At 37.7% G+C, this 24446-nt stretch overlaps 2 protein-coding genes across 3 annotated transcripts; both read left to right on the top strand.

Moving 5' to 3' along the window:
- Positions 1-762: 762 nt before the first annotated feature.
- LOC126198975 (serum response factor-binding protein 1-like) lies at positions 763-15338 on the top strand. 2 transcript variants are annotated; one of them, XM_049935635.1, is made up of 6 exons: positions 763-870; positions 4614-4775; positions 4862-4933; positions 9462-10188; positions 14899-15090; positions 15180-15338. In XM_049935635.1, exons 1-6 carry the CDS (start codon positions 844-846, stop codon positions 15293-15295), a joined length of 1296 nt encoding a protein of 431 aa, XP_049791592.1. In that variant the 5' UTR covers positions 763-843; the 3' UTR covers positions 15296-15338. The 2 variants fall into 2 exon arrangements, with proteins under 2 accessions (XP_049791592.1, XP_049791594.1); XM_049935637.1 differs by lacking the exon at positions 4614-4775 and having other exon boundaries at positions 813-870.
- Positions 15339-17093: 1755 nt separating this feature from the next.
- On the top strand, positions 17094-18525 carry LOC126198976 (uncharacterized). The gene is made up of 2 exons (XM_049935638.1): positions 17094-18252; positions 18352-18525. The coding sequence occupies exons 1-2, from the start codon at positions 18015-18017 to the stop codon at positions 18450-18452; spliced, it is 339 nt and encodes a 112-aa protein (XP_049791595.1). The 5' UTR covers positions 17094-18014; the 3' UTR covers positions 18453-18525.
- The last annotated feature ends 5921 nt before the right edge of the window (positions 18526-24446 follow it).

The raw sequence follows: 24446 nt of genomic DNA, 5'->3' as shown, positions 1-24446 counted from the left end.
TGACTTATAATCCGTCTTGACTGCAAATTGTTTATTCATGTGACCGATTTCAGTTCCTCTAGAACGATCTTCAGATCTGTAACGATAATGATACTAATTTACTATTTCACGTATGCAAACCTTTTTCATCCTATATAATCAACATAAAATGTACCAGAACGCACATGTTATTTCGGTTACAGGAGTAACCTGTCCAAAACACAGCAACTTTCACATGCTGCGTCACATAAAATTGGTTGACAGAATGCACATCATTTATATTTATTATAACACTATTACCGACAGGTGGTGTCTGGTACATTTGTTACATTACATATGCGCATACTGTATTCAGTAGATTTTTGTAATGAACTTTTATCTCTAAAAATACTTAATTAGAATCTGTAGATGTCAGAGTTAAAATCTGTACATTATCAAAATTAAAAAACACAGTTGAATTGAAAAATTGGTTGCCAGAACATCGGTTTTATAATATAACATAATTACTGTATGTAAATGGAACAAAAATGATATTTAAAAATGTGAAGCGATGTCTAAGTGTGAACTAAAAATAATGCAGTTCATGGCTTGAAAATGATGGTTGGTTTTAGACGAGTCTATCGGGACGAATTCCTTGAGTTATTCAAATATGATAGTAAATAAAGATTTTTGATAGTACGGAAGTTTCCAATAACTTTGTGCAGTTTAGTAACTACACCAAAGACCTCCACGGTTCGTGTTACAACGTAGCGTTTGCGTAATCTCTAGAACTGGATATCACCGACAGCGACATCTTTTTGGTTGATCTTTGATATTGTTTACAATTGCAGGACATGTGGGTGTAATGTTTGTGTTTTGTGTACGATGGAGAAGCTAACATTGAACAATGAGGTTCGGCCGTGTTTTGTTGTAAATATAGAACATTTTGTAGAAATATTTTTATCGTACTTGAATTGCAGCGGTAACTTTTGTCACTCGCACTTTTTTCTCTAGATTACAGCGGTTTACAAAAGCGTATTGTGAACATAATTGTAAGTCTGTTTTCCAACCTCTCCTCCTCTTACGGGCAAAATTCTTGTTGCTATTGATTTTCTGCGATATAACAATTTTGTTTCTAGTGATTTGTATCGCGATTGTTTTTATTTGATTTATCATTACCGGTCACAATGTACAACTTTGCAGACAATATTAATAGCAATCTCGGTGACAGAAAAATAGCTGCATAGTTATTCAGTTAGAGCTCGATAAGATTTCAAACTAGTACAAACATTGGTAAGTTGCCTTTAATATACAGAAATGTAAAATTCTGCGATTCACAAAACGAACGGACATGGTATTCATGACTACAATATCAGTGAGTGTTGATTACGACAGTTCGTAGGGCTAGGAAATAAATATTGGTAAAAGTTACGTAATGGACACCTGTTCCAATTTCCTTAGTTTATGTATGAGACAATGTTACTAACACTCATCAAAACACTCGGAAACTTGTCAGCTATCTAATATAAATATCCTGAATTTGCGTTCACTTATAAGACGCTGACGTCAAAATTAGGGTAGGCTACAGGTCATGCTGTTGCCGCAACCATGATTTGGCATTTACCAACCCTTAATAAATCATCACCTTTCAACCTAAGCTAGACTTCATCCTCACACTACAACCAGTATTTCAGGTAGAGTCCAATCCCAGTACCACACTCTGGCCAAATAATCATTTAGACTCAGTCATAAGTAATACTTGTTGCAAACTTTAATACATTGGTAGAATACTAGAAAAACGCAATCAGTCCAAAAGTAGATTAGTTACATAATACTCGTGTGATCCAGCCTAGAATATTGAGTGTATGGGACCTGTACAGAATTTGGATATGGGTCAATCCATATGAAGTGGTCCAGTGATGGTTGCTTGACCATTTTTAAATATTTTAATTTTTTTGCATGTGATTGCCCTATATTAGGGAAGTTCAAAACAGTTTTTTTTAAATAATTTATCTTGCACCTTTACTGGATGGCAGCAATTTTTATTTGTAGGCGCGCGACGATTTTTCAGTCTGGAGACATTACCGAAAATTTGAATGTCTCTGCACGGGGTTAAGTTATAACATTGCAATTTACATGATTGTTTTTAGAAAAGTGTGCCCTGTACAACATTGTCAATTACACAAAATACCCGAAATTCAAAAATAACCAGTCAAAATTATCTCCAAAGTTTGATATCCAAATTTTCAAAAATCCACATTTTAGGCGAAAAATAACAAACAAGTAGTTATTTATGAGAGTCTGTTGTTTCCTGTAGTTAGATATTATACACTGCTAGCCTCATATAGAGCAAGAACACTTACAAATGTTTCCTTAATTTGAAATTTGAAAATTTTCATTTTTTGTAAAGTTTGGGGTTAGTTATCTCAGGTGGGACTGAATATAAAAATATGATTTTTGCACTGTTTGCACACCTATATGATAGCAACGTACTGTAAAAATTTCAACACTGATATCTGACTGTGAACAAAGATATGAATTTTTGAATATGAGGAGATAATTCACATTACTGTGCAACTGATCTTACGGCTGAAAATATTTATTTTAAGTAGCTATTTCAAAATAATGTAAATGTTAATTTCTGTGATGTTTCCACTTTTTGTATATAATTCAGTACCTTACTTCAATAATAATTGATTATATCCCACCAATATCACACATGATAGGTAACAGCCATAAGATCAGTTGTAGAGTTATCGGTGAATTATCTCCTCATTTTCAAAAATTCATATCTTTGTTCAGTCAGATATCAATGTTAAAATTTTTACAGTACGTTGCTATCATATAGGTGTACAAACTGTGCAAAAATCATATTCTTATTTTCAGTCGCACCTGAGGTAACTAACCCCAAACTTAACAAAAAATTAAAATTATCAAATTTCAAAAATTCATAAAAATTAAGGAAACATTTGTAAGTGTTCTTGCTCTATATGAGGCTAGTAGTGTATAATATCTAACTATGGGAAACATTAGACTCTCATAAATTACTCCTTGTTTGTTATTTTTCGGCCTAAAAAGTGGATTTTTGAAAATTTGGATACCAAACTTTAGAGGTCATTTTGACTGGTTATTTTGAGTTTAGGGTATTTTGTGTAATAGACAATGTTGTGGAGGACACTTTTCTAAAAACAATCACGTCGATTGCAGTGTTGTAACTTAACCCAGTGCAGAGATTTTCATATTTTTGCTAACATCTCTAAACTGAAACATCATTGCGCACTTACAAATGAAAATGGCCACCATTCAGTAAAGGTGATATGTAAAATTTTTTTAAATACTGTTTTGAACTTTTCAATTATAGGGTAATCACATATAATAATAATTAAAATATTTAAAAATGATCAAGCAACCAACTTAATTTTTATTGGACAACTCCATTTGGATTGACCCATATGTAACATACAAAGAAGGATGTCACAAATGGTGACGGGTTGGTTTGACCAATGTGAGAGCACCATAGAAATGCTTAAAAAACTGAACTGGCAGGTGGTTGAAGATATATGCAAACTATCTAACAATAGGTAACTAATAAAGTTCCAAAAAGTAGCTTTAAGTGAGGAATCTTAGGAATATCCTACAACCTCCTACATATTGCACCCACAGTGATCCCAAAGACAACATTAGACTAGTTATAGCAGACACAAATGCACTTAAACAGTCATTCTTCTTGCACTCTATGTGGAGATGGAACAGGAAGCAGCCTTAATGAATGATACAATAGGAAGTCCTTCTGCCATGCACATGACAGTGGTTTGCAGGATATTGATGTAAAAATTTATCACTTTTGCTGCTCATCATCATTCATTCTCATGACAGATTTGGCGTGTTTGAAGTCAGTCATATTTTGATCGTATCTTGTCCACACTTTTTGCAGTTTTCCCTAGAGAATATATTTTACTCATTATTAGTGCACAAGTCCCCCCCCCCCGCCCCCCTCAATCAACCAGCTGTACCTCTACATTGTTAACTTTTTCATACATTCACAAGAATGAGTACAGGTAGTATTTTCAGTTGTTTCTAGCAAATAAAGCTATTACCTGTCAATCCAACCTGGACCATGGGCTACACTCAAGTAGTTTTTTATTGCAGGTGAAATCATTAATTACTAATTTAACATAACAATTGAATAAAACGGATGAATATTTGATACATCACTAACAAATACATCAACATGAAGCAACACACAGTGTGAGGGAATGGCCATTCACACAATCCAAGTGATTCATATTCCCCAGTGTATGTGTTTTTGGGTAAAAAGTTTGTAGTTTGCTACCTTAGAGCTTCCTCTGACAGGCTGCGTCCTTACGTGATGATGACTTATTGCCATCATCTGTTTGTACATTGCTTAATGCTTAAGTGCAACTAGTGGGTGGCCAATAATAAATTTTAGCCATATATCACTATGCATTATGTGCTTCAGTTGCTCTATCTATGATTATTGTTTCTTCACATTTTTATCATCTATGACATTGTAGTTTGTGGCTGCTAAGTCTGATTGTGTTTAACAGTTTGAAAATCTTAGGGAGACACATTTTGACAAAGCAGTTGTTTAGTGTTTACTTCATGATCTAATGTTATTGTTGTACTTAAAACAGATAGTGTCTATGAGACACAGCGTCAGGAAGGCCCAAGTGCACATTGTTCATAGACTGACCAGAGAAATTAACAAACTTAAGAATAGGAAAGGTAATGAAAAACAAGTTGAAAAGTGTAAAAGGAAATCAGAAAGACTTATAGAAGAACTGCAAAATATAAAGGTTTGTCCAGTTTTATTTGAAATATGTGGCAAGGCCTGTAGTAGATATTATTGTCATTAATTCATTTCGTTTTTCTCCCCATACAGAAACTTAAAGAAGATGATGTTTCGAAGTTTGCAATCAAAAATACTAGAGAACTACAAGAAATATTGACTGATGTAAGTGTATTTAATCTGGATCCCCTTAGTATAAAGGTCCAGCAGTCCAGTAGAATTTGAATCTGTTTTGTTGGCCAAATATGACTATATGAATACATTAAACACATTTCTTATTTTAAAATATGTATAAAAATTGGGAAATATGTACAGTTATATGATTTAAAGACTTCTCTGTTTCTTATCATGTTATTTGTGCAGTGCATACCATACTCAAGTTTCCTTTTCTCTCTTTGTCATATACATTACATAAAGTTGTGAAAAGAAGACCAGAAACTTTATTACTCATATCCTTTATCACTTCAAACAGTCCTTTCCCCTCTTCTAGCATGGTGTGAGTAGGTTCTACATGTGTTAATTACTTTTATTCACAATATATTTATTTGCTCATGGAGTTTATTGTAGATAACCCACTTCAAAACAAAAGGAACGATGATGTACATAATTGCAATACCAGAAGGAAAAATGACATTCATTACTCTGCATTAAAGTTTTCTTTAGTACAAAAAGGGGTGTACAGTGCTGCAATAAAAATTTTTGATCAGTTATCCAGTGTTATAAAATGTTTGACGTACAGCAGAGCAAAATTTGAAAACTAACTGTGAAAATTTCTCTTTGACAACTCCTTTTATTCTGTAGAATTACTTTTATTATAGCATTGTGTAAAAAGATGGTGGGTATTTGCTACTAATTCACACCTGTATATCTTTTTCTTTAATGTTCAGAATGTACCTGCATGCACAAATTAATTTACAATGTAAATCTAAAATGGCTTTTTCCACATCATTATGACATGTTGTGCAAAATGATCCATAGAACATGTAACTAACTAACTTCTTCTCCTCTCTTTCATCCCTTCTAACATTTCTTATGTTTGCAACAAACCCTGTTGCCAGCTAAGTTGAAAAGTCCCAAGGTTTTTACTGGATATGTTGTTTGCAAATGTGACAAAACGATGAAGATAGTTACTGCATCACATGCATTGGAGAATAGTAGTTATATCTTTGAACTCAAATGTTCTGAAAATAAACTGTATACAGGGTGTTTCATGCAGTTATGCAAATATTTTAATAGGTTGTTCTACAAGTAAAATTAAAGAAAAAAGTTCATATAAACATAGGTCTGCAAATGTTTAGTTACGGAGCTACTTCTAATAAAAGATTTTGCCTGAATTTTAGCAAGTTTGCTAATATAAAGCCATCGCAAAACTGTAAGAGGTTAAAATAAAGCATGACTTCTGTTTGTTTTTTTTGTGATTGGTTTGGTGAATCTAATAAAACATGTCCCAGGCATATATCTGCAGTAGTTTTCCAGAACAGCCAAAGAAGCAAAGATGTAATTTCGTAAAAATTTTATTTTGTTTACTATTTGGTCCAATTTGTTTTTTAAATTCCAGTCAATTGCACAAAGTTTTCAGCAGAAGTTGTAGAAAATTTAATTTTAGAAAAACGATGGTAATAATGTTAACTGAAACTGTATGAATGTGTCAGATAATCTGCTTTTATTAATACATAACAAACGTGAATTCATGTTAAACTGGAAAAAATAAAGCTCAGCGTTAAGGAAGTTTTATCGAGCACATACAATTTCACAATACATTCACAATAGATGTTCAAAAATTTCTCCACCGAGTTCAATGCATTTAGCTGCACGTGTATAAACAGATTTTGTTGCTCTTTTCAATTTCACAGGGTTGTTCTTAATTTCATCTATTGCATTCAGAATGTGAGCAAGTAATGCCTCACATGTATTGACTTGTTCTCATCAACTATGTCTTTCAGCCATCCCCATACACCAAAATCCATTGGTGTTAAATCGGCCAGTCTGGGTGGCCACAGACGTGTAGCACCACGACCAATCCATTCCGGAGGAAAATGTTCATTTAAATGTGTAGTAATAATGTTGGTGAAATGTGTAGGTGTGCCGTAATGTTGAGAATACATTTGCAATCGCATAGCAAGTGAAACGTCTTCGAGCAAGCGGGGAATTTCTTCTTGAAGGAATTGTAGGTACGACTCACGAGTTAGACGTCCTGGAAAAATGAATGGTCCAATAAAGTGTGTGTTGATTATATCACACCACACATTTATGGTAAATCACGGCTAGAAATTGCATTGCACTGTTGTATGTGGGTTTGCTTGAGACCATATGTGCTCGTTATGTTAATTGTTTATACCATCTCAAGTAAAGTGTGCCTCATCAGTAAATAAAATGTATTTGTGTAACTGCAGATTAGTATTTAACCAGTTGCACAACTCCAAGCAAAGGGCAGGATCTCCCGGATGTAAATGATACACTTTTTGTTTGTGATAAGGATACAGATTATTATTGTACTTCAGTGTACACCATACCTTAGATTGTGAAATGCCTAATCATGTTCAACATTCTTAGTGAAAATTATTCCGTGTGATTATTAATGCAGGGTGATTATTAAAACTTCTATCCTGGTTGATAAGTAAGCCAAAGGTTTATGTTGTTGTTTGTAGTGGAGAATGTTGGAACAAAGTATCAGGGTGTAGTTTCAGCTCTCTGAGACTGCAGAAGTGTGTGCAAGTTGCACTTGCGTGAGTGCGTGTGTGTATGTGTGTTTACTGCTGACAAAGGCCTTCATGGCCGAAAGCTAGGATTGAGTGAATCTTTTTATTGTGCCTATTGCGACTCAGCATCTCCACTATATGGTGAGTAGCAACTTCCCTTCTCTCGTATTGTTGCATCATACATAAATTACATTGGAATAAATGTGAGTAGTTTTGCTCAGCAAAAAATTCCTGGGATTGACCAGGAATCGAATTCCAGATATTTGGATTTGTAATCTGGCACTTTATCACTGAGCTACCAAGTCATAACTCACAGTCAACACTAATGATACTTGGAAAAAAATGAAATATACTTAGTAACTGCTGTAGTGGGGAGTGATGTTTTCAAAGAATGACACCAAAGGAAGTGATCCATATATTAGTATCCTGATTTCATTGTATCATTGTTACCTATAAAATCAGTTATAAGCTTGCCAAGAGTCCATCAAGAGGAGATGAATTAAACACTCTCACCCTGAAGATCCTTGTAGTCTCACACCCATGTGCAAACTGTTCATTGTGTTATCCTGAGCTGTGATGCTGCTCCACAGTTAATAATTCACAGAAGCATATAGCAAAATAATGGTTCAAAATCTGAATAGTCTTCCTTGCCATTTTGAATGTTATTTGCTATGGAGACTAGTATCCTGACTTCGAGGATGAGGCAAGTAATTGTAATTGCATTCCCCTGCCTGGAAAGAGACTACAGCAACCTAAATAACACAAAGCTGGGGATTAACTCTTACATAGTATGCATAAGAATCTTCACTTTAAAAGTGCATGACAAGTAGTAATGTGCTACAAATAGGTTTCAGTATATTCAAATATAGGTAAATATTTTCTTTGAAAAGTCGTGTGTCATAAAGTAAACATTAAGCTACCAACAACAGCTGTTTAGTATAACTGAGAAGGTAGCAACATTTTCCAAAGTAGCATTTTTTTAACTTCCTAGGTTTAATTTAGATGACATATGCTTGACTAGCATTAAGCAGTATAGTGATAATTTATTGTTAATACAGATTAAATTTTTACAATGCACTTATCTCCACATCCATTCTTGATGGAATATACAGAACATGTTGAGCGAAAGAATCACATGAGGACAGTAGGATGTGGCGCACACAGTACTGGTTAGTGATCAGTCTTTTGACTCGTTTGGTGCTGTTCTTCACCTTTTCCTGTGTTGTATTGAGTCTTCATCTTTATATAATAACTATATCCAACATCTTCCTGGCAGATTAAAACTGTATGCCGGACCGAGACTCGAACTTGGGACCTTTGCTTTTGCGGGCAAGTGTTCTACCATCTGAACTACCCAAGCACGACTCGTGATCTGTCCTCACAGCTTTACTTCTGCCAGTCTCTTGTCTCCTACCTTCCAAACTTTACAGAAGCTCTCCTGTGAAACTTGCACAACTAGCACTCCTGAAAGAAAGGGTATTGTGGAGACATGGCTTAGCCACAGCCTGGGGAATGTTTCCAGAATGAGATTTTCACTCTGCAGCGGAGTGTGTGCTGATATAAAACTTCCTGGAAGATTATAACTGTGTGCCGGACCAAGACTCGAACTCGGGAACTTCGCCTTTCGCGGGCAAGTGCTCTTCTGTAAAGTTTGGAAGGTAGGAAATGAGATATTGGCAGAAGCAAAGCTGTAAAGATGGGTCGTGAGTCGTGCTTGGGTAGCTCAGAGGTAGAGCACTTGCCCACATTTAATGTCACCCCAGATAATTGATATGGATTGTAACATGTAAATACATTTGCATTGTATTGTTGTACGTTAGTTAACAATTAATTATTTATTTAGTAGTTATCCATATTCTTTTATGTAGTTCACAGCTAATTTACTATATGTTTAATTTCATTGCAGATATAAGTATTTTTGTACAGGTGGGTTACTGCAGTCATTTCAGTCTCAGTGAACAACTTTTTTTTCTGTTTCTCTCCTTGTGCAACAGCTGCAGTCATCCTGTCTTGAGCGTGCCCTTGGACGACTGGCTTGTCATCCTGATGTGGAGGCACATGTACGGAAACTACGATCTGAACCTGTTGACTGGGTAGCGCTTCTAGATGATCTCGGATCTCAGACAAAAATGAAGAAAAAGAAGAACAAGAAGCAAAAGACAAAACAAAATGAAAATCTGCAAAAATATGAGCCTGGGAGGTTTGTCAGGATAAGGCATACTTCTAGCAGCGAAGACCTTACCTCTGATGTGGTAATTAGTGAGGAAATTGAGACATCAGATGAGGTAAAATGGGATCATAACATTAAAAAACCTAATATATATCCAGATGCAGCTGTAGGTGTTAATAACTCAGTGAAGAAAAATAAAAGTAAACCTAAAAATACTAATCCTGTGGCATCTGATGTTCCTCAGCGTTGTGTAAAAAGGAAAAATGTTGCAAGTGAAGAAAATGTTTCATCTGATGACAATAACAATTTCAGTGAATCATCAGACCAAGAGAGAGAACATTTGCCTCATGAAAGAGTCATAAGATCTGCTACCAGTGAAAACTTAAAATCATTACAGCCGGATCCCTTTTTCTTAACAGATGAAGGAGAATATTTAAGCAGTATTGTAAAAAGTGAAAGTGTAAACAGTGAAGAACAGACTATGAAAAAACTTGGAAATTCTAGCAGCAGAGTGTCTACAAAATACCCCAAGATGAATAGAAATCAGAAAGGTACAGAAATTAGGGGCATACATATGGAATCCTGTATAATTACTAACTGGAATTTAATACCTATATTGTTTTCTTTTGTTTAATTGAAGAAGAAATTCTTCTTATACATGTGAAAAAATACTGGTGGCATAATACCTGTCCATTGTCTTCATTATTAACAATTTAACACGGATCTAAGTTGCACTGTTCTAAGCACTTGATTGTTTAGAACCAAGAACAAAAAACAGTGTTATATGTGTACTCAGACTTTTTGGTGTGACGTATGTCACAAAATACAATACTAGGGTCAACTGAACCTATCGATACCAAATATGCCATAATGGTGTTGTTGCTTGTGGCATCATACAAGCATATACACGAAGAGACCAGAACAGAGCCAAAATTTTTGTGTTTATATTTTTTGTTGGAGTGTAGGTTTTGGTGGTAGGCTGATCTGTAATTTAGATCAACGTATAAGTTAGGTTGAAAAGTGACAGTTTGGTTGTGAGTAGGTGAAATGAACAAATGCAAATACAAAATCTTAGTTGTGGTGATATACTGATCTGTAGTGTAGCCCAAACCCTAAGTTAGGGTGAAAGATGGCAATTTGAATGTGAGTGGGCAAAGTGGTATCAAAGTGTCAGTTAACCCCAATATTGTAATCAAGTGGCAGTATATTAAATCATTTCACTTTTTGTTGGAATGATGTGAAATTAGATATTGTTTCAGATTTTCTGTGGCTTTCTAAAATTATGTTAGACAAATATATGCTTGTTCAGGATGGAATGTAACAATATTATAAGAAGGAAAGTTGGTACTCGCCATATAGCGGAGATGCTGAGTCACAGATAGACACGACAAAAAGACTCTCACAATTATAGCTTTTGGCCATTAAGGCCTTTGTCAACATGTGTGTGTGTCTGTCTATTGTTGATGAAGGCCTTAATGGCCGAAAGCTGTAATTGTGAGAGTCTTTTTGTTGTGCCTATCTGCGTCTCAGCATCTCCACTATATGGTGAGTAGCAACTTTCCTTCTCATAATATTGTTGAAATATATGCTTGTGGAAGAGAGATGATCCCTTCCTTTCGAATACAGATACACATGCATAAAACTAGTCATATGACAGCTCATCATTGCAGTGTAATGCACTTCAGAGACGCAGCAGCTAGATTAGTGTAAAGGGATACTCAGTGTGACAGGTTTAGAGAAGCTATTGATGAAAAGTGGAGAAAGTAAGATGCCCATGTAAGTAGTGCACTGTGTGTCTCGATTAGAGAAATCTAGAGAGAAGAGGAAGTAGTTAAAATTTAGTTTGTGTGTGTGTGTGTGTGTGTGTGTGTGTGTGTGTGTGTGTGTGTTTGTAAATGGGCTTTTCATAACAGTAACTTTAGAGAAAAATTAATTTTATATGTGGTGTTTATGATTGGTTTTGAAAGGTCAGTTAGTAATGGATAACGCTCTGTATATGTTGTCCGTTCGGAATTGTCTGAAAGTACACATGAGAGCTTAAGATATGTGAGTTCACATACACCAAAAGATAGATTTTTCAATTGAAACTGTGACAGTATTTCCAAAAATCTAGCTGTCAAATCAGTGTCAAATGGTCAAAGTTAGGCACTTACCTGCAGCTTCACAACACAACTGTATATTCTGTAATGAAATATGTAGTAGATGATCATTCACAGCTCAAAATGAATAATAATGTCCATAACATACGACACAAAATAAATATGACTTTCCTTACACTTCCTTGAAGTTGAATTTCGCTCGAAACAGTGTTCAATTATGTTATGACAAAACTTATGATAACCTTCCCAATGATGTAAAATGTTAACAAATAGAAAAGATTTTTTATTGTAATGATACTAAAGTAAGAAGTGTAGTACACACTCTAGCTTTATTAAAGTATTTTTCAAAGTTGTATATATTCTGTTATAAATAGACAGCAAGTACTGATGTGTGTGTAGACAGCAAGTACTGATGTGTGTGTGACACTCAGCACCCCAGTATGTCATGCAAATAATCTGTAGAAGGATCTGCACTGCAGTGAAGTGATCAATAAATTACAATCATCTCAAGAAGTAGTCACATATGGGATGACAAAATAATTTATCCTGAAAAAACAAAAGAACAAACCTCTGCCAAGAGCATTAATAACATGCAATAGCAACAAAAAAGTTGGAAGAGATTACTTTAAAGTGGCATACGAGCAGTCTTGAACACACACTTTTTGATGTAATACATGACAAATAACTTTGATAGTCTTATGAACTGAGTAGTGGTTAAATGTTACAGTTACATCATGAGGAGCTGGGTTGAAGCCCTTGTGGAGCTCTCCTGATAAAGAGTTTTCTGTTGTTGTTGTAGATTACTCCAGATTTATCTTGGAGAGTCGTCAACAGCGAAGCCACAGCTTCTTCAAAGGCTGTCAGTGTCAAAGCTACAGTAGTATTCTCTCTCCGAATGATTTGACTGATAATGTAAGCTGTATGTAGTTTGACATGTGTGCATAAGAATCAAATTAGATGTTCAGTGCATTAAACTTGTGTTGTATAGATTTCTGCACTTTCTAAATGTTAAGTTGTGACTTTGAGCTGTACAAGTGCTACCTACCATTAATTGGTTGTGCCTCAGTATAATGTAGCTTGCTTTCCCATGGGAAGGCAGGCAGTTAGAAATAAGATTTAATAAAATAATTATGTTTGTATGAATTGGTCTTATTGACAGTTTTAGACAGTGAAAACATATTTTATATCATGATTGCAGTCAATTGTGAGGTTATTATTACTGAAATATTGCCCATACATGTACTTAAATTTGTTCAGTGACTGCAGGATTAACTGTAGGCAACGACCACCTTTTGGGAGGCTTTACGTTTGCGGTATTTTCATCTTAAATATCAGTATGTGAAAAAAATTTCTAGTTGTAACATTTTTTTCTATGGATCAGATTTGTGTGATTGTAATGATTTTTTTAAAAAAATGCACTTTTCTGTAACATCCATTTTATCTCTTTTGCATTGCACACCACATTTTTTGTATTTCCACTTAATGCAAACTGTATATATAGTATTAACATCGTATTGCAAAGTCTTGGAGGGAATAAACTAATGATACGAGCATTGTTAACTTTATAGTTGAGGTGTTGAGTGATTGTCAGACACATGGGAAAGATCAAAATCGTCCCTAAACTTCTGACTGATTAACAGAAACACACCATAAATACACTGAAGAGCCAAAGAAACTGGTACACCTGCCTAGTATTGTGTAGGCCCTCCACGAGCACACGAAAGTCCCACAAAATGACGTGGCATGGACTCAAACTAATGCCTGAAATAGTGCAGGAGGGAATTCCATGAATCCTGCATGGCTGTCCATAAGTCCGTAAGAGTACAAGGGGGTGGAGATATCTTCTGAACAGCATGTTGCAAGGCATCCCAGATATGCTCAATAATGTTCATGTCTGGGGTGTTTGGTGGCCAACAGAAGTGTCTAAACTCAGAAGAATGTTCCTGGAGCCACTCTGTAGCAATTCTGGATGTGTGGAGTGTCGCATTGTCCTGCTGGAATTGCCCAAGTCCATTGGAATGTACGATGGACATGAATGGATGCAAGTGATCAGACAGGATGCTTATGTATGTGTCAACTATCAGAGTCATATCTAGAGGTATCAGGGGTCACATATCACTCCAACTGCACACGCCCCACACTATTACAGAGCCTCCACCAGGTTGAACAGTACCCTGCTGACATGCAGGGTCCATGGATTCATGAGGTTGTCTCCATACCTGTACATGTTCATCTGCTCGGTATAATTTGAAAAGACTCTCATCCGACCAGGCAAAATGTTTCCAGTCATCAACAGCCTAATGTCGGTTTTGACGGGCCCAGCAAGATGTGAAGCTTTGTGTCATGCAGTCATCAAGGCTATACAAACGGGCCTTTGGCTCTGAAAGCCCATAGTGATTATGCTACTTTGAATGCTTCACAAGCTCACACTTGTTGATGTCCCAGAATTGAAATCTACAGCAATTTCCAGAAGGGTTGCACTTCTGCCGTAGAACGATTCTCTTCAGTCATCGTTGGTCCCGTTCTTGCAGGATCTTTTTCTGGGCACAGCTATGTTGGAGATTTGATGTTCTACCGGTGTCCTGATATCCACAGTACACTCGTGAAATGGTCATACAGGAAAATCCCCACTTCACTGCTACCTCGGAAATGCTGTGTCCCATCGGTCATGCGCTGACTATGACACCGTGTTCAAACTCACTTAAATCTTGATACCCTGCCATTGTATCAGCAGTAATCGATCTGACAACTGCATCAGGCACTTGTTGTCTTATATAGGCATTGCCGCCCACAGCGCCATATTCTGCCTGTTTACATATCTCTGTATTTGAATACGCTTGCCTGTACCAGTTTCTTTTTCGCTTCAGTGTCTTTATGTACAGTTAAGTTACATTTCCCAGCCAGCTACAGTTCCCTGCACTGTAGTCTTGAGTTCATTAGTCAGTAAGCTCTATGGAAAGACTCATCCAAATTCTTAATGATTTTTGATATCTTTCAGTGCATGTTGACCATTCAAAACCCCAGCTGTACGTTGGGTGGTTACCTGTGCTCCATCCTTTCTTCATTTATAAATTGTTCGTGTAATCAGTCCTCATCTGGGACTACAAATGTAGGTTATATGCTATTATCACTAAACTAAACATGAGTGTCTTGTGTTTTCAGCCAAAAATGCCTTTAATGATGAGTTACAAGGTCCATTGAGAGCGGCAGATGAATATAGACACACGAATGAGGGAAGAAGAACAGGAATGGAGAAAGAGAGGAAAAGATTCCAAGGGGAACCTCTCAAGAGAAAGTATACACTCAACACCCATATTAAGAGACAAAACACAGAACTGAAAACCAGCCAGAATGGTACGTCTGTTTAAATGCCTTGTTTGTGTAGAGCTTTGTGATTTATTTTCTCTTGAATTTCTGTTTTTAACATGTTGTTTTAACTTCAGATGCAGGAGTATCACTACATCCATCTTGGGAGGCAAAAAAGAAAATGCAGCAGCAACAGCTGAATATTCATGCATTTCAAGGAAAGAAGATTAAATTTGATGATGATGATGAATGAAAATATGTGGAATGTTGTAACTAATAAAATGTGTTACATAAAATGTTTTTGATACTTTGATGGGGTTGGGGTACTACTGGAAGTTTGATGACATATCATGATTTTACATATTTCAGATGTGGCAACAAGACAATATGAGGGTAAAGGAGAATTAATTGTAAAGGAAAAAAAGAATATCAGGTTGATCAAACACATTTCTCTTTACTGTCTGAGTAGTGAACCAAGTGGAAGATCATTTTGTTTAATGTGTGAAAAATAAGAAAAGTTTTCGCATCTTGCATCACTGTAGACAGCACAAAGTTCCTCACTGTAGTAGACCAACATATTTGACATTGTTGAAAACAGTTATTAGTCTGTTGCTAATTATTAATTATTTGCAAATGGGCAGATTTTATGCAGCATGATGGTCAACAGTTATGTAACATTTGCATTCCACTTACGAGCACTGTGCCACACAGCAAGAGCTTCCAGAATTGTTATCGCCTCTAAACAGAGGAGCTGAAAGGATGCATTACACAAAAGGTAAAATGTACCCTTGCTTCCTCAAAACAGCAAACTAAATTCTCATGTTTACCCATAGTAAGGTGTGATGTTTTTAGAAAGCTGAATTCTAAGGAAGTGTTCAGCAATACATTGTTGCACAGCTATTTCCACACACCACATGAGTTATACTAAACACCTGCAGTGCACTGCGACTTGATCATTGCCATGTACTTGTCCTTTATGCTGCCAGTATCACAAAACTAGTCACTAGTCCTGCAACTGCCTTACAGGCACACCAGAAATCAGTTGCCCATTTCCTGGTTAGTAGTGAAGTACAGCAGGCGGCGATTCATGTCGATTTCGTTTGTATGATAGTGCCACACAGTTCATTTTGTATATTTGGTGATTTACTTAGTTTTTCAGAAGTGATGGATAAGCTTATTACATCACAAGAAAATGTCCACAATACAAGGTGTGGCTAGAAAAAAACCGGACTAGTACTGGTGAAACAATAAAACGAATGCAATAAGGCTGAAAGTCGCGTGGCCTGTCACGTGACTCTCGCTCCGCCTACTGCTCGAGTTTCATCTGCCTCCTGCACTCAGTCTGCCCGTGGCGTCTGTTTTAAGTAGTTGACTTTTTGTCTGTGCGTCGGAAAATGTTGAGTGTACAGAAAGAACAGCGTGTTAACATCAAATTTTGTTTCAAACTAGGAAAATCTGCAAGTGAAACGTTTGTAATGTTACAACAAGTGTACGGCGATGATTGTTTATCGCGAACACAAGTGTTTGAGTGGTTTAAACGATTTAAAGATGGCCGCGAAGACACCAGTGATGACACTCGCACTGGCAGACCATTGTCAGCAAAAACTGATGCAAACATTGAAAAAATCGGTAAACTTGTTCGACACTTTCCTTGTCAACTCCTGTTAACTCAGACACTGCTCTGATTGTTAAACGGCGATCTTGTCGAACAAGTTTACCGATTTTTTCAATGTTTGCATCAGTTTTTGCTGACAATGGTCTGCCAGTGCGAGTGTCATCACTGGTGTCTTCGCGGCGATCTTTAAATCGTTTAAACCACTCAAACACTTGTGTTCGCGATAAACAATCATCGCCGTACACTTTTTGTAACATTACAAACGTTTCACTTGCAGATTTTCCTAGTTTGAAACAAAATTTGATGTTAACACGCTGTTCTTTCTGTACACTCAACATTTTCCGACGCACAGACAAAACGTCAACTACTTAAAACAGACGCCACGGGCAGACTGAGTGCAGGAGGCAGATGAAACTCGAGCAGTAGGCGGAGCGAGAGTCACGTGACAGGCCACGCGACTTTCAGCCTTATTGCATTCGTTTTATTGTTTCACCAGTACTAGTCCGGTTTTCTTCTAGCCACACCTCATACAAAGAGGAGGTATTTGTCGAGTTAAGAGTTTCTGACAACTTGTAACGTAATTACAGCTTGCGTTAAAGAGTCAATACGCAAAGAACTGTTGGGTAATATTGCCAGCTCCAAAGAACTGCAATTTATACAAAAGTCAGACATGCCACAATAGTACGTATCAGAAAGGAGTGTGAAAATAAACCACATTGTTTACTGAAATCGCCAAGAGAGGGTGCTAAGAAGCGATTGTTACAGGCAGTTTTACAAAATTGGTAACTTGATAAATGCTGTTGGACTTTCATAAAAATCAAAAAATAGTGTCAACATTATGCAAATTACTGCTGTAAAACAGAAAATTCATTTTTCTTTGCAGAAAGATGCTTAGCCAATGACACTGCATGAACTGAGATTTATCTGGAAGAGAAGTGTTGGTAAAAGGAAGATTTTGGTAGAGAGAACTGATGTAACTGACTGGTGATGCAAGTACTTTATGCAAGTAAGGAAGTTAAGTGAGCAAGACAAAGTTCTTTATATTGATGAAGCTTGGATGGAGAACAACGTTAATAACAGAAAACGTCGACAGAATCATGGACAGTTTGTGGCAGAAACATAATTATTGTTGTCTGTATAGGATCTGATGCTGGTCTTGTGCCCCATAGGACTATCACAACAAAATGAACCTAAGAATTATTTTGGGTTGGATTTAGGCTGAAATAGTTATGAATCTACCTCTCAACAGTATTACTGCTATGGACAGTGCTTCATATCGCAATAAGTTTCATAACAAAGCTCCCAATTTGGCCCTTGAATAAAAGGGGAAATAATTGAGTGGTTGTTAAAAAGTAATATGATTGCTGACTTGTCAGTGATAAAAACAATAATATTTCACTTAATTGTACAATTTAAGCAAAAAGACCAAGTATTTAAAATTAATAAAATATTTGAAACCCGAGAACATACTGTGCTGCAGTTTCCGCCATACAACCGCAGCCTTAATCCAGTTGAAGTGGCATGGGCAAAGCTTAAAAATGTTGTCAGAAGAAGAAAAATTTGCATTATGAAGTTACTACAGTTGGTGAAAGAAGGTGTGTGTAGTAATTTTGTGAGTTTTCTTTTTTTATTCCAAACCAATTTTCAGTAACTGAGAAAAAGCATATATTGTCACTTACCCCCAATTGTTTCAGGTTTGAAAACTATCACTCAGGATGAGTGGATTGCATACTACCTGCACATAGAGAAACTTGAAAAAGTGTGCTGGGTTCAGGATGGTGTTAAGAAGAGATAATGCAAGTAGATGCCATAATTATTCATTAGCAATTGGCGATGATCAAGACAGTGATATTGTTGAAGATGTCATATTTGGGCAATAAATAATATAATTTTTTAAATATGTGTTGTTTATGTTTTCAGACATTTCCATTTTCATACAGTTTACATTTTATTTTGGTATGAATGTACTACATGATGACAAAAGTGTTATAAAATTTTCCAAGATAAATGCAGTCAAACTTGGTCCGAAGAAATAAACATTTTTATTATTGTTTGTACAAAACCAGCAATAATTTAAGAACTTTATACTCAAAATCATTAATTTTTTGCTAATAGAATGTGTTTCTGTTGTGTCAAACCTTTGCTGCTTATGAGACATGGCTCACCTGAATGGATTCCATCACTAAATCTCTACCTTAGTTATTGTTCACCTGATAATAAGGAACATTGCGTAAAACATGTACACAATAGCTATGCTGTACATTCCTAAAATTTCCTTCAAAATGTGCACACTGGCTCTCAAGTTAAATGTAAAAAGTTTGAGACACAAGGTGCATCCAAATATTAAGGGAATTTTTATTTTTTTAAAATAATTTTATTTACTGGTCTATATCAGTGTTACCCACTTCAAAATATTCTCCATTACATATCATACACTCATGTCACCTCTTTCTCCAGTTCCTAGCACAGTTCTTGGACACTGTCTTTGAGATAGCTTTTAGCTCTTTCATCATATCATTTTCAATCTCACCTATGCTTGTAAAATAACTGTCGAAGGTTTTATTTATTTTTGGGTACATAAGAGTCAAATGAGGTGAATATGGAGGCTAGGGCATCATTATAGTGTTGTTTTTGGCCAAAAATTCATGAACATTGAAATAACTGTGAGCACGTTCATTGTCATGGTGCAGAAAACCATGAATTGTTCCACCACAAATCCGGACCTTTTCCAGATTGTCTCAATAGGATAGGGGTGGTGGATAGTGAAGTGCTGTTGGGGAGCGTGCGAGGATGAGATGGGGAGAGCATAGGGCAGCTATGTGCAGTCAGGAGGCTAGACAAATGGCAGGGGAGAAGTGGGGAGAGAGGTGTAGCGGTAAAAGAGAGAAGTAAAAAGACTGGGTGCAATGGTGGAATGATGGCAGTGTAGTGCTGGAATGGGAACAGGGAAGGGACTGGATGGGCGAGGACAATGACTAACAAAGGTTGAGGCCAGGAGGGTTACGGGAACATGATATATGTTGCAGGGAAAGTTCCCGTCTGGGCATTTCAGTAAAGCTGGTGTTGTTGGGAAGGATCCAAATGGCACAGGCTGTGAAGCAATCATTGAAATGAAGGATGTCATGTTTGGCAGCACACTCAGCAACAGGATGATCCCCTTGTTTCTTGCCCACAGTTTGTCGGTGGCCATTCATGCAGACACACAGCTTCTTGGCTGTCATGTCCACATAGAATGCAGCATAGTAATTGCAGCTTGGCTTGTGGATCACATGACTGGTTTCACAGGTAGCTCTGCTTTTGATGAGATAGGTAATGTTTGTGGCCGGACTGGAGTAGGTGGTGACAGGAGGATGTATGGGACAGGTCTTGCATCTAGGTCTATTACAGGGTTATGAGCCATGAGGTAAGGGGTTGGGAGCAGGGGTTGTGTAGGGATGGATGAGTATATTGTGTGGGTTCGGTGGGTGGCGGAATACCACTGTGGGAGGAGTGGGAAGGATAGTGTGCAGGACATTTATCATTTCAGGGCATGATGAGAGGTAGTCGAAACCCAGGCAGAGAATGTAATTCAGTTGCTCCAGTCCTGGGTGGTACTGAGTTATGAGGTGGAATGCTCCTCTGTCGCTGGACGATGGGACTTTGGGAGATGGAGGGAGACTGGAAAGATAAGGCACAGGAGATTTGTTTTTATACAAGGTTGGGAGCACAATTGCGGTCTGTGAAGGCTTCAGTGAGGCCCTTGGTATATTTTAAGAGGGTCTGCTCATCACTGCAGACGTGGCGGCCATGGGTGGCTGGGCTGTATGGAATGGACTTCTGGTGTGGAACAGGTGGCAGCTGCTGAAGTGGAGGTATTGCGGGTGGTTTGTAGGTTTGGTATGGACAGAAGTACTGATGTAGCCATCTTTGCGGTGGAGGTCAACATCTAGGAAGGTGGCTTGTTGGGTTGAGTAGGACCAGGTGAAGCAAATGGATAAGAAGTTGTTGAGGTTCTGGAGGAATGTGGAAAGGGTGTTCTCACCTTTGTTCCAGATAGCAAAGATGTCATCAGTGAATCTGAACCAGGTGAGGGATTTAGGATTCTGGGTGTTGAGGAAGGATTCCTCTAGATGGCCAATGAATAGGTTGGCATATGATGGTGCCATACGGGTGCCCATAGCTGTACCCCAGATTTGTTTGTAGTTAATGCCTTCAAAGGAGAAGTAATTGTGGGTGAGGATATAGTTGGTCATGGCAATTAGGAAGGAGGGTGTTGGTTTGGAACCCATCAGGCATTGGAAAAGGTAGTGTTTAATAACAGTAAGGCCATGGACATTAGGGATGTTAATGTAAAGGGAGGGGGCATCAGTTGTGACGAGCAGTGCACCGTGTGGTAAAAGGATAGGAACTGTGGAGAGTCGGTGGAGGAAATGGTTGGTATCTTTAATATAGGAGGGTAGTTACCGGGTAATAGGTTGAAGGTGTTGGTCTGTGAGAGGAGAGATTGTTTCAGTGGGGGCACAGTAACTGAGCACAATGGGCATCCTGAGTGGCTGGGTTTATGGTCTTTAGAGGGTAGGAGTGCAGGGAGTGAGAGGGATGAGCAGAGAGATGAACTCTGGGGAGAGGGTCTGGGATGGGCCTAAGGATTTGAGAAGTAACTGGAGATCCTGCTGGATTTCTGGAATGGGTTCACTGTAGCAAAGTTTGTAGATGGATGTGTCTGACAGCTGGCAGAGTGCTTCTGCCAAGTAGCCCTTGCAGTTCAAAACAAAGCTGGTGGAGCCTTTGTCCGCAGCTAGGATTATAAGGTCAGGATCAGTTTTTAGATGGTGGAGAGCAGTTCTTTCTGCAGATGTAAGGTTAGTTTGCATGTTGAGGGATTTGGGGAATGATGGTGAGGTAAGGTTCGAGGCTAAGAAATTCTGGAAAGTTAATGGGGTGATTTTGGAACAGTGGGGATGGATCTCAGTTGGATGGAGGAGCAAACTGAGTTAGGCAGAGTTCAACATTGATCTTTGGTTGAGTCTGATTGGTAGGGTTGGTGGCGAAAAAGTGTTTCCACTGTAGGGCCTGGGAGAAGGAGAGGAGCTCTTTAACAAGTCCTGCATGATTAAATTTTGAAGTGGGGCAAAAGGTGAGGCCTTTGGCAAGGACTGATATTTCTGTGGGGCTAAGGCTTCCTCCAGAGCCCTTAGCTTCCTCCAGAAGCCGGTTGCCATGCATGCTGCCAAACATGATATCCTTCATTTCATGTCTGCTTCACAGCCTGTGCCATATGGATCCTTCCCAAAAACACCAGCTTTTCTGAATTGCGCAGGTGGAAACTTTCCCTGCAGTATATCCTATGTTCCTGTAACCCTCCTGGCCTCAACCTTCATTAACCGTTGTCCTCACCCACCCAGACCCTCCCTCTTTCCATTTCAGCACTAAACAGCCCTCATTTCACCATTGCACCCAGTCTTTTTACTTCTCTCCTTTCCCGCTACTCCCTTTCCTCTCTCCACCTCTTCCCCGCCATTTGTCTAACCTCCCGACTGCACATAGCTGTCCTGCCCTCTCTCCACCTCGCGCTCCACAGCGGTACTTCACTGTCCACCACCCTTTCCCTACTATCCCTCCCCCTCTCTGCCCCAGCCTACTCCTTACCCCCACCCAAAAATCAGGCACCTCTTGTGGTTAAAGGTTCTGAGGCGCAGCTGCCCAAAAATATATATTTCAATATATTTCTTAATAACATAGTACAGAATTTAAATTATTAGGATGCATTTTGAATATTTCCTAAGTGAATTATGGCAGTGAATCTTTTTTGGAACTGTTAAGTGATGTTTATCAAACTGATAGTAGCTAATGTTAAGGTGCACCTTGAAACCCCACCTAGCTCTTTGTAGTAGGGGCTCTGGGTTGTCGCCTCTACAGAATACAGCTCTTATTGGCCTCCAAACCCTCGACTAGCAGAGCCTAAGGTTGTCCTACCACCTTCCACGTAATTTTCACATTCTGTTGCTACATGAAAAGGAAGCAAACAGAGTGGATTCGCTATCAAATCCCTGTCCTTGTCTCGGTATATCAGTAATTGATATTTAATATTAATGTCTTGGATAGGATTTTTGCTTGTAGCACTGCAAATTTATCCAGTGTAATTTGTAAATGTCTCATCAGAGTACAGTAAAATGTAACATGCATGCCACCACCTAGTGAGGAGGAAATATGCATGGGGAAAATGTTCTGTTACTGTTGTTAGCAAGTTTCATTTTTGAGTGTATTGTGCCTGAGTTCTGGTTGGTGTCATTTTTTTGCAAATAACTACAGCATATCACGAGTCTGAAAACAACACAATGTGAATTCAGTGTACAATTTATTAGGTAAAAACATAATCTTGAAAAAGAACTATTGAATTGTCCAGGTGTTAAAGAAATGGTCATAGACCATTTTGCAACGCAAAAGAGGAGATGAACCTGGACAAACTGATTTCTTCTATAAACAAATGAATTACAATAAGCAGAATGTGCAGTAGTAAATGATTAGAGGCAGTTCCTGCTTTGTAGCTGCCACAACAAACCATACAAAAAATGATGTGTTTTGGCGAGATCTTTGTTGCTGTATATCGCTTAAATTCGATGTTTTCATAATATACAAGTATAAATACAAAACCAACACATGTGGTATGATAGCTTCACAAAAGCATTTGAAGCAATTATTTTATACCGTTTGGTTGCTTATATAAGCCAATCACAACACAAGACCTGCGGCAAGACCACGGAAACACTACTGTTTCGTCTCACGAATTCATATGCACTGCATATTGAACACACATGAAACATTAAACATCTCTAGTTTATATCGGAAAGTGCGAAAAATATTAAGTATGCATTGAAGCTGACATACACTGCATTAAAAAATCTCTCCAAAAGGTGCCTTTGTAGTGTGTACGATTTGATGTGATTTGTGACATCAGCCATAAAAATATACTAGCTACCTATAGATCTGATCTTGAAGTTATGTGGTGTTATTCAATAGTAGTTGATTATGAAACTGAAGGGGGGTAGGTGTGTGAATTTTTGGCTAGCACGTGATATTGTTTCCTTCAAACAATTCTGTAATGCTCAAATACAGTAATAGTGGTGGACCCCTTGACACAGTCACATCAATTAAATATTAAATATATAGGCTTAACATTACAAAGCAGTGTAAATTGGAACAAGTGTATATGGTTGGTAGCAGGGTTTACCTAGGTTTATTGAGAGAATTCTAGGAAATTTTAGCACATCTAGAAAGGAGACTTACTATAGAACATTTGTAAAGATGTCAAAGCAATTGAGAGGTGTGCTGCTAGACTTTTACCAGTAGGTTTGGTCAATGTGTGATTGTTACAGAGATGCTCTGTGAACTCAGATTGGAATCCCTGGAGTGTAGACGATGATCTTCTTGCGAAACACTATAGAGAAAGTTAAGAGAACTGACATTTGTGGCTGCTGTAGTATAAATCTTCTGCTGCCAATGTATATGTTGTCTAAGGACCAAGAAATCAAGTTAACATAAATAGTGTGACTTGTAGTGGCACAAAGTATTCTCTGCGATTCACCATCTGATGGCTTGCAGAGTATGTAAGTGGATGTAGACATAATAGTCTTCCAGCATAGACAAAAGACAGAATACAGAATGTGCTTTGGGGATACAATATCACCCCAAAGGAAATTACGGAATATCTTGGCATAACACTAGATAAAAAGGAAAACCTTTAGAAGATAAATGCAAAAATGTGAGACACATAGTGGGGACTAAAAAAACGCATGGGAGGCAGGAGAAA

Source organism: Schistocerca nitens, chromosome 8, assembly GCF_023898315.1.
Source record: "Schistocerca nitens isolate TAMUIC-IGC-003100 chromosome 8, iqSchNite1.1, whole genome shotgun sequence".
Lineage (NCBI taxonomy): Eukaryota > Metazoa > Arthropoda > Insecta > Orthoptera > Acrididae > Schistocerca > Schistocerca nitens.
This window is presented reverse-complemented; position numbering and strand designations above follow the sequence as displayed.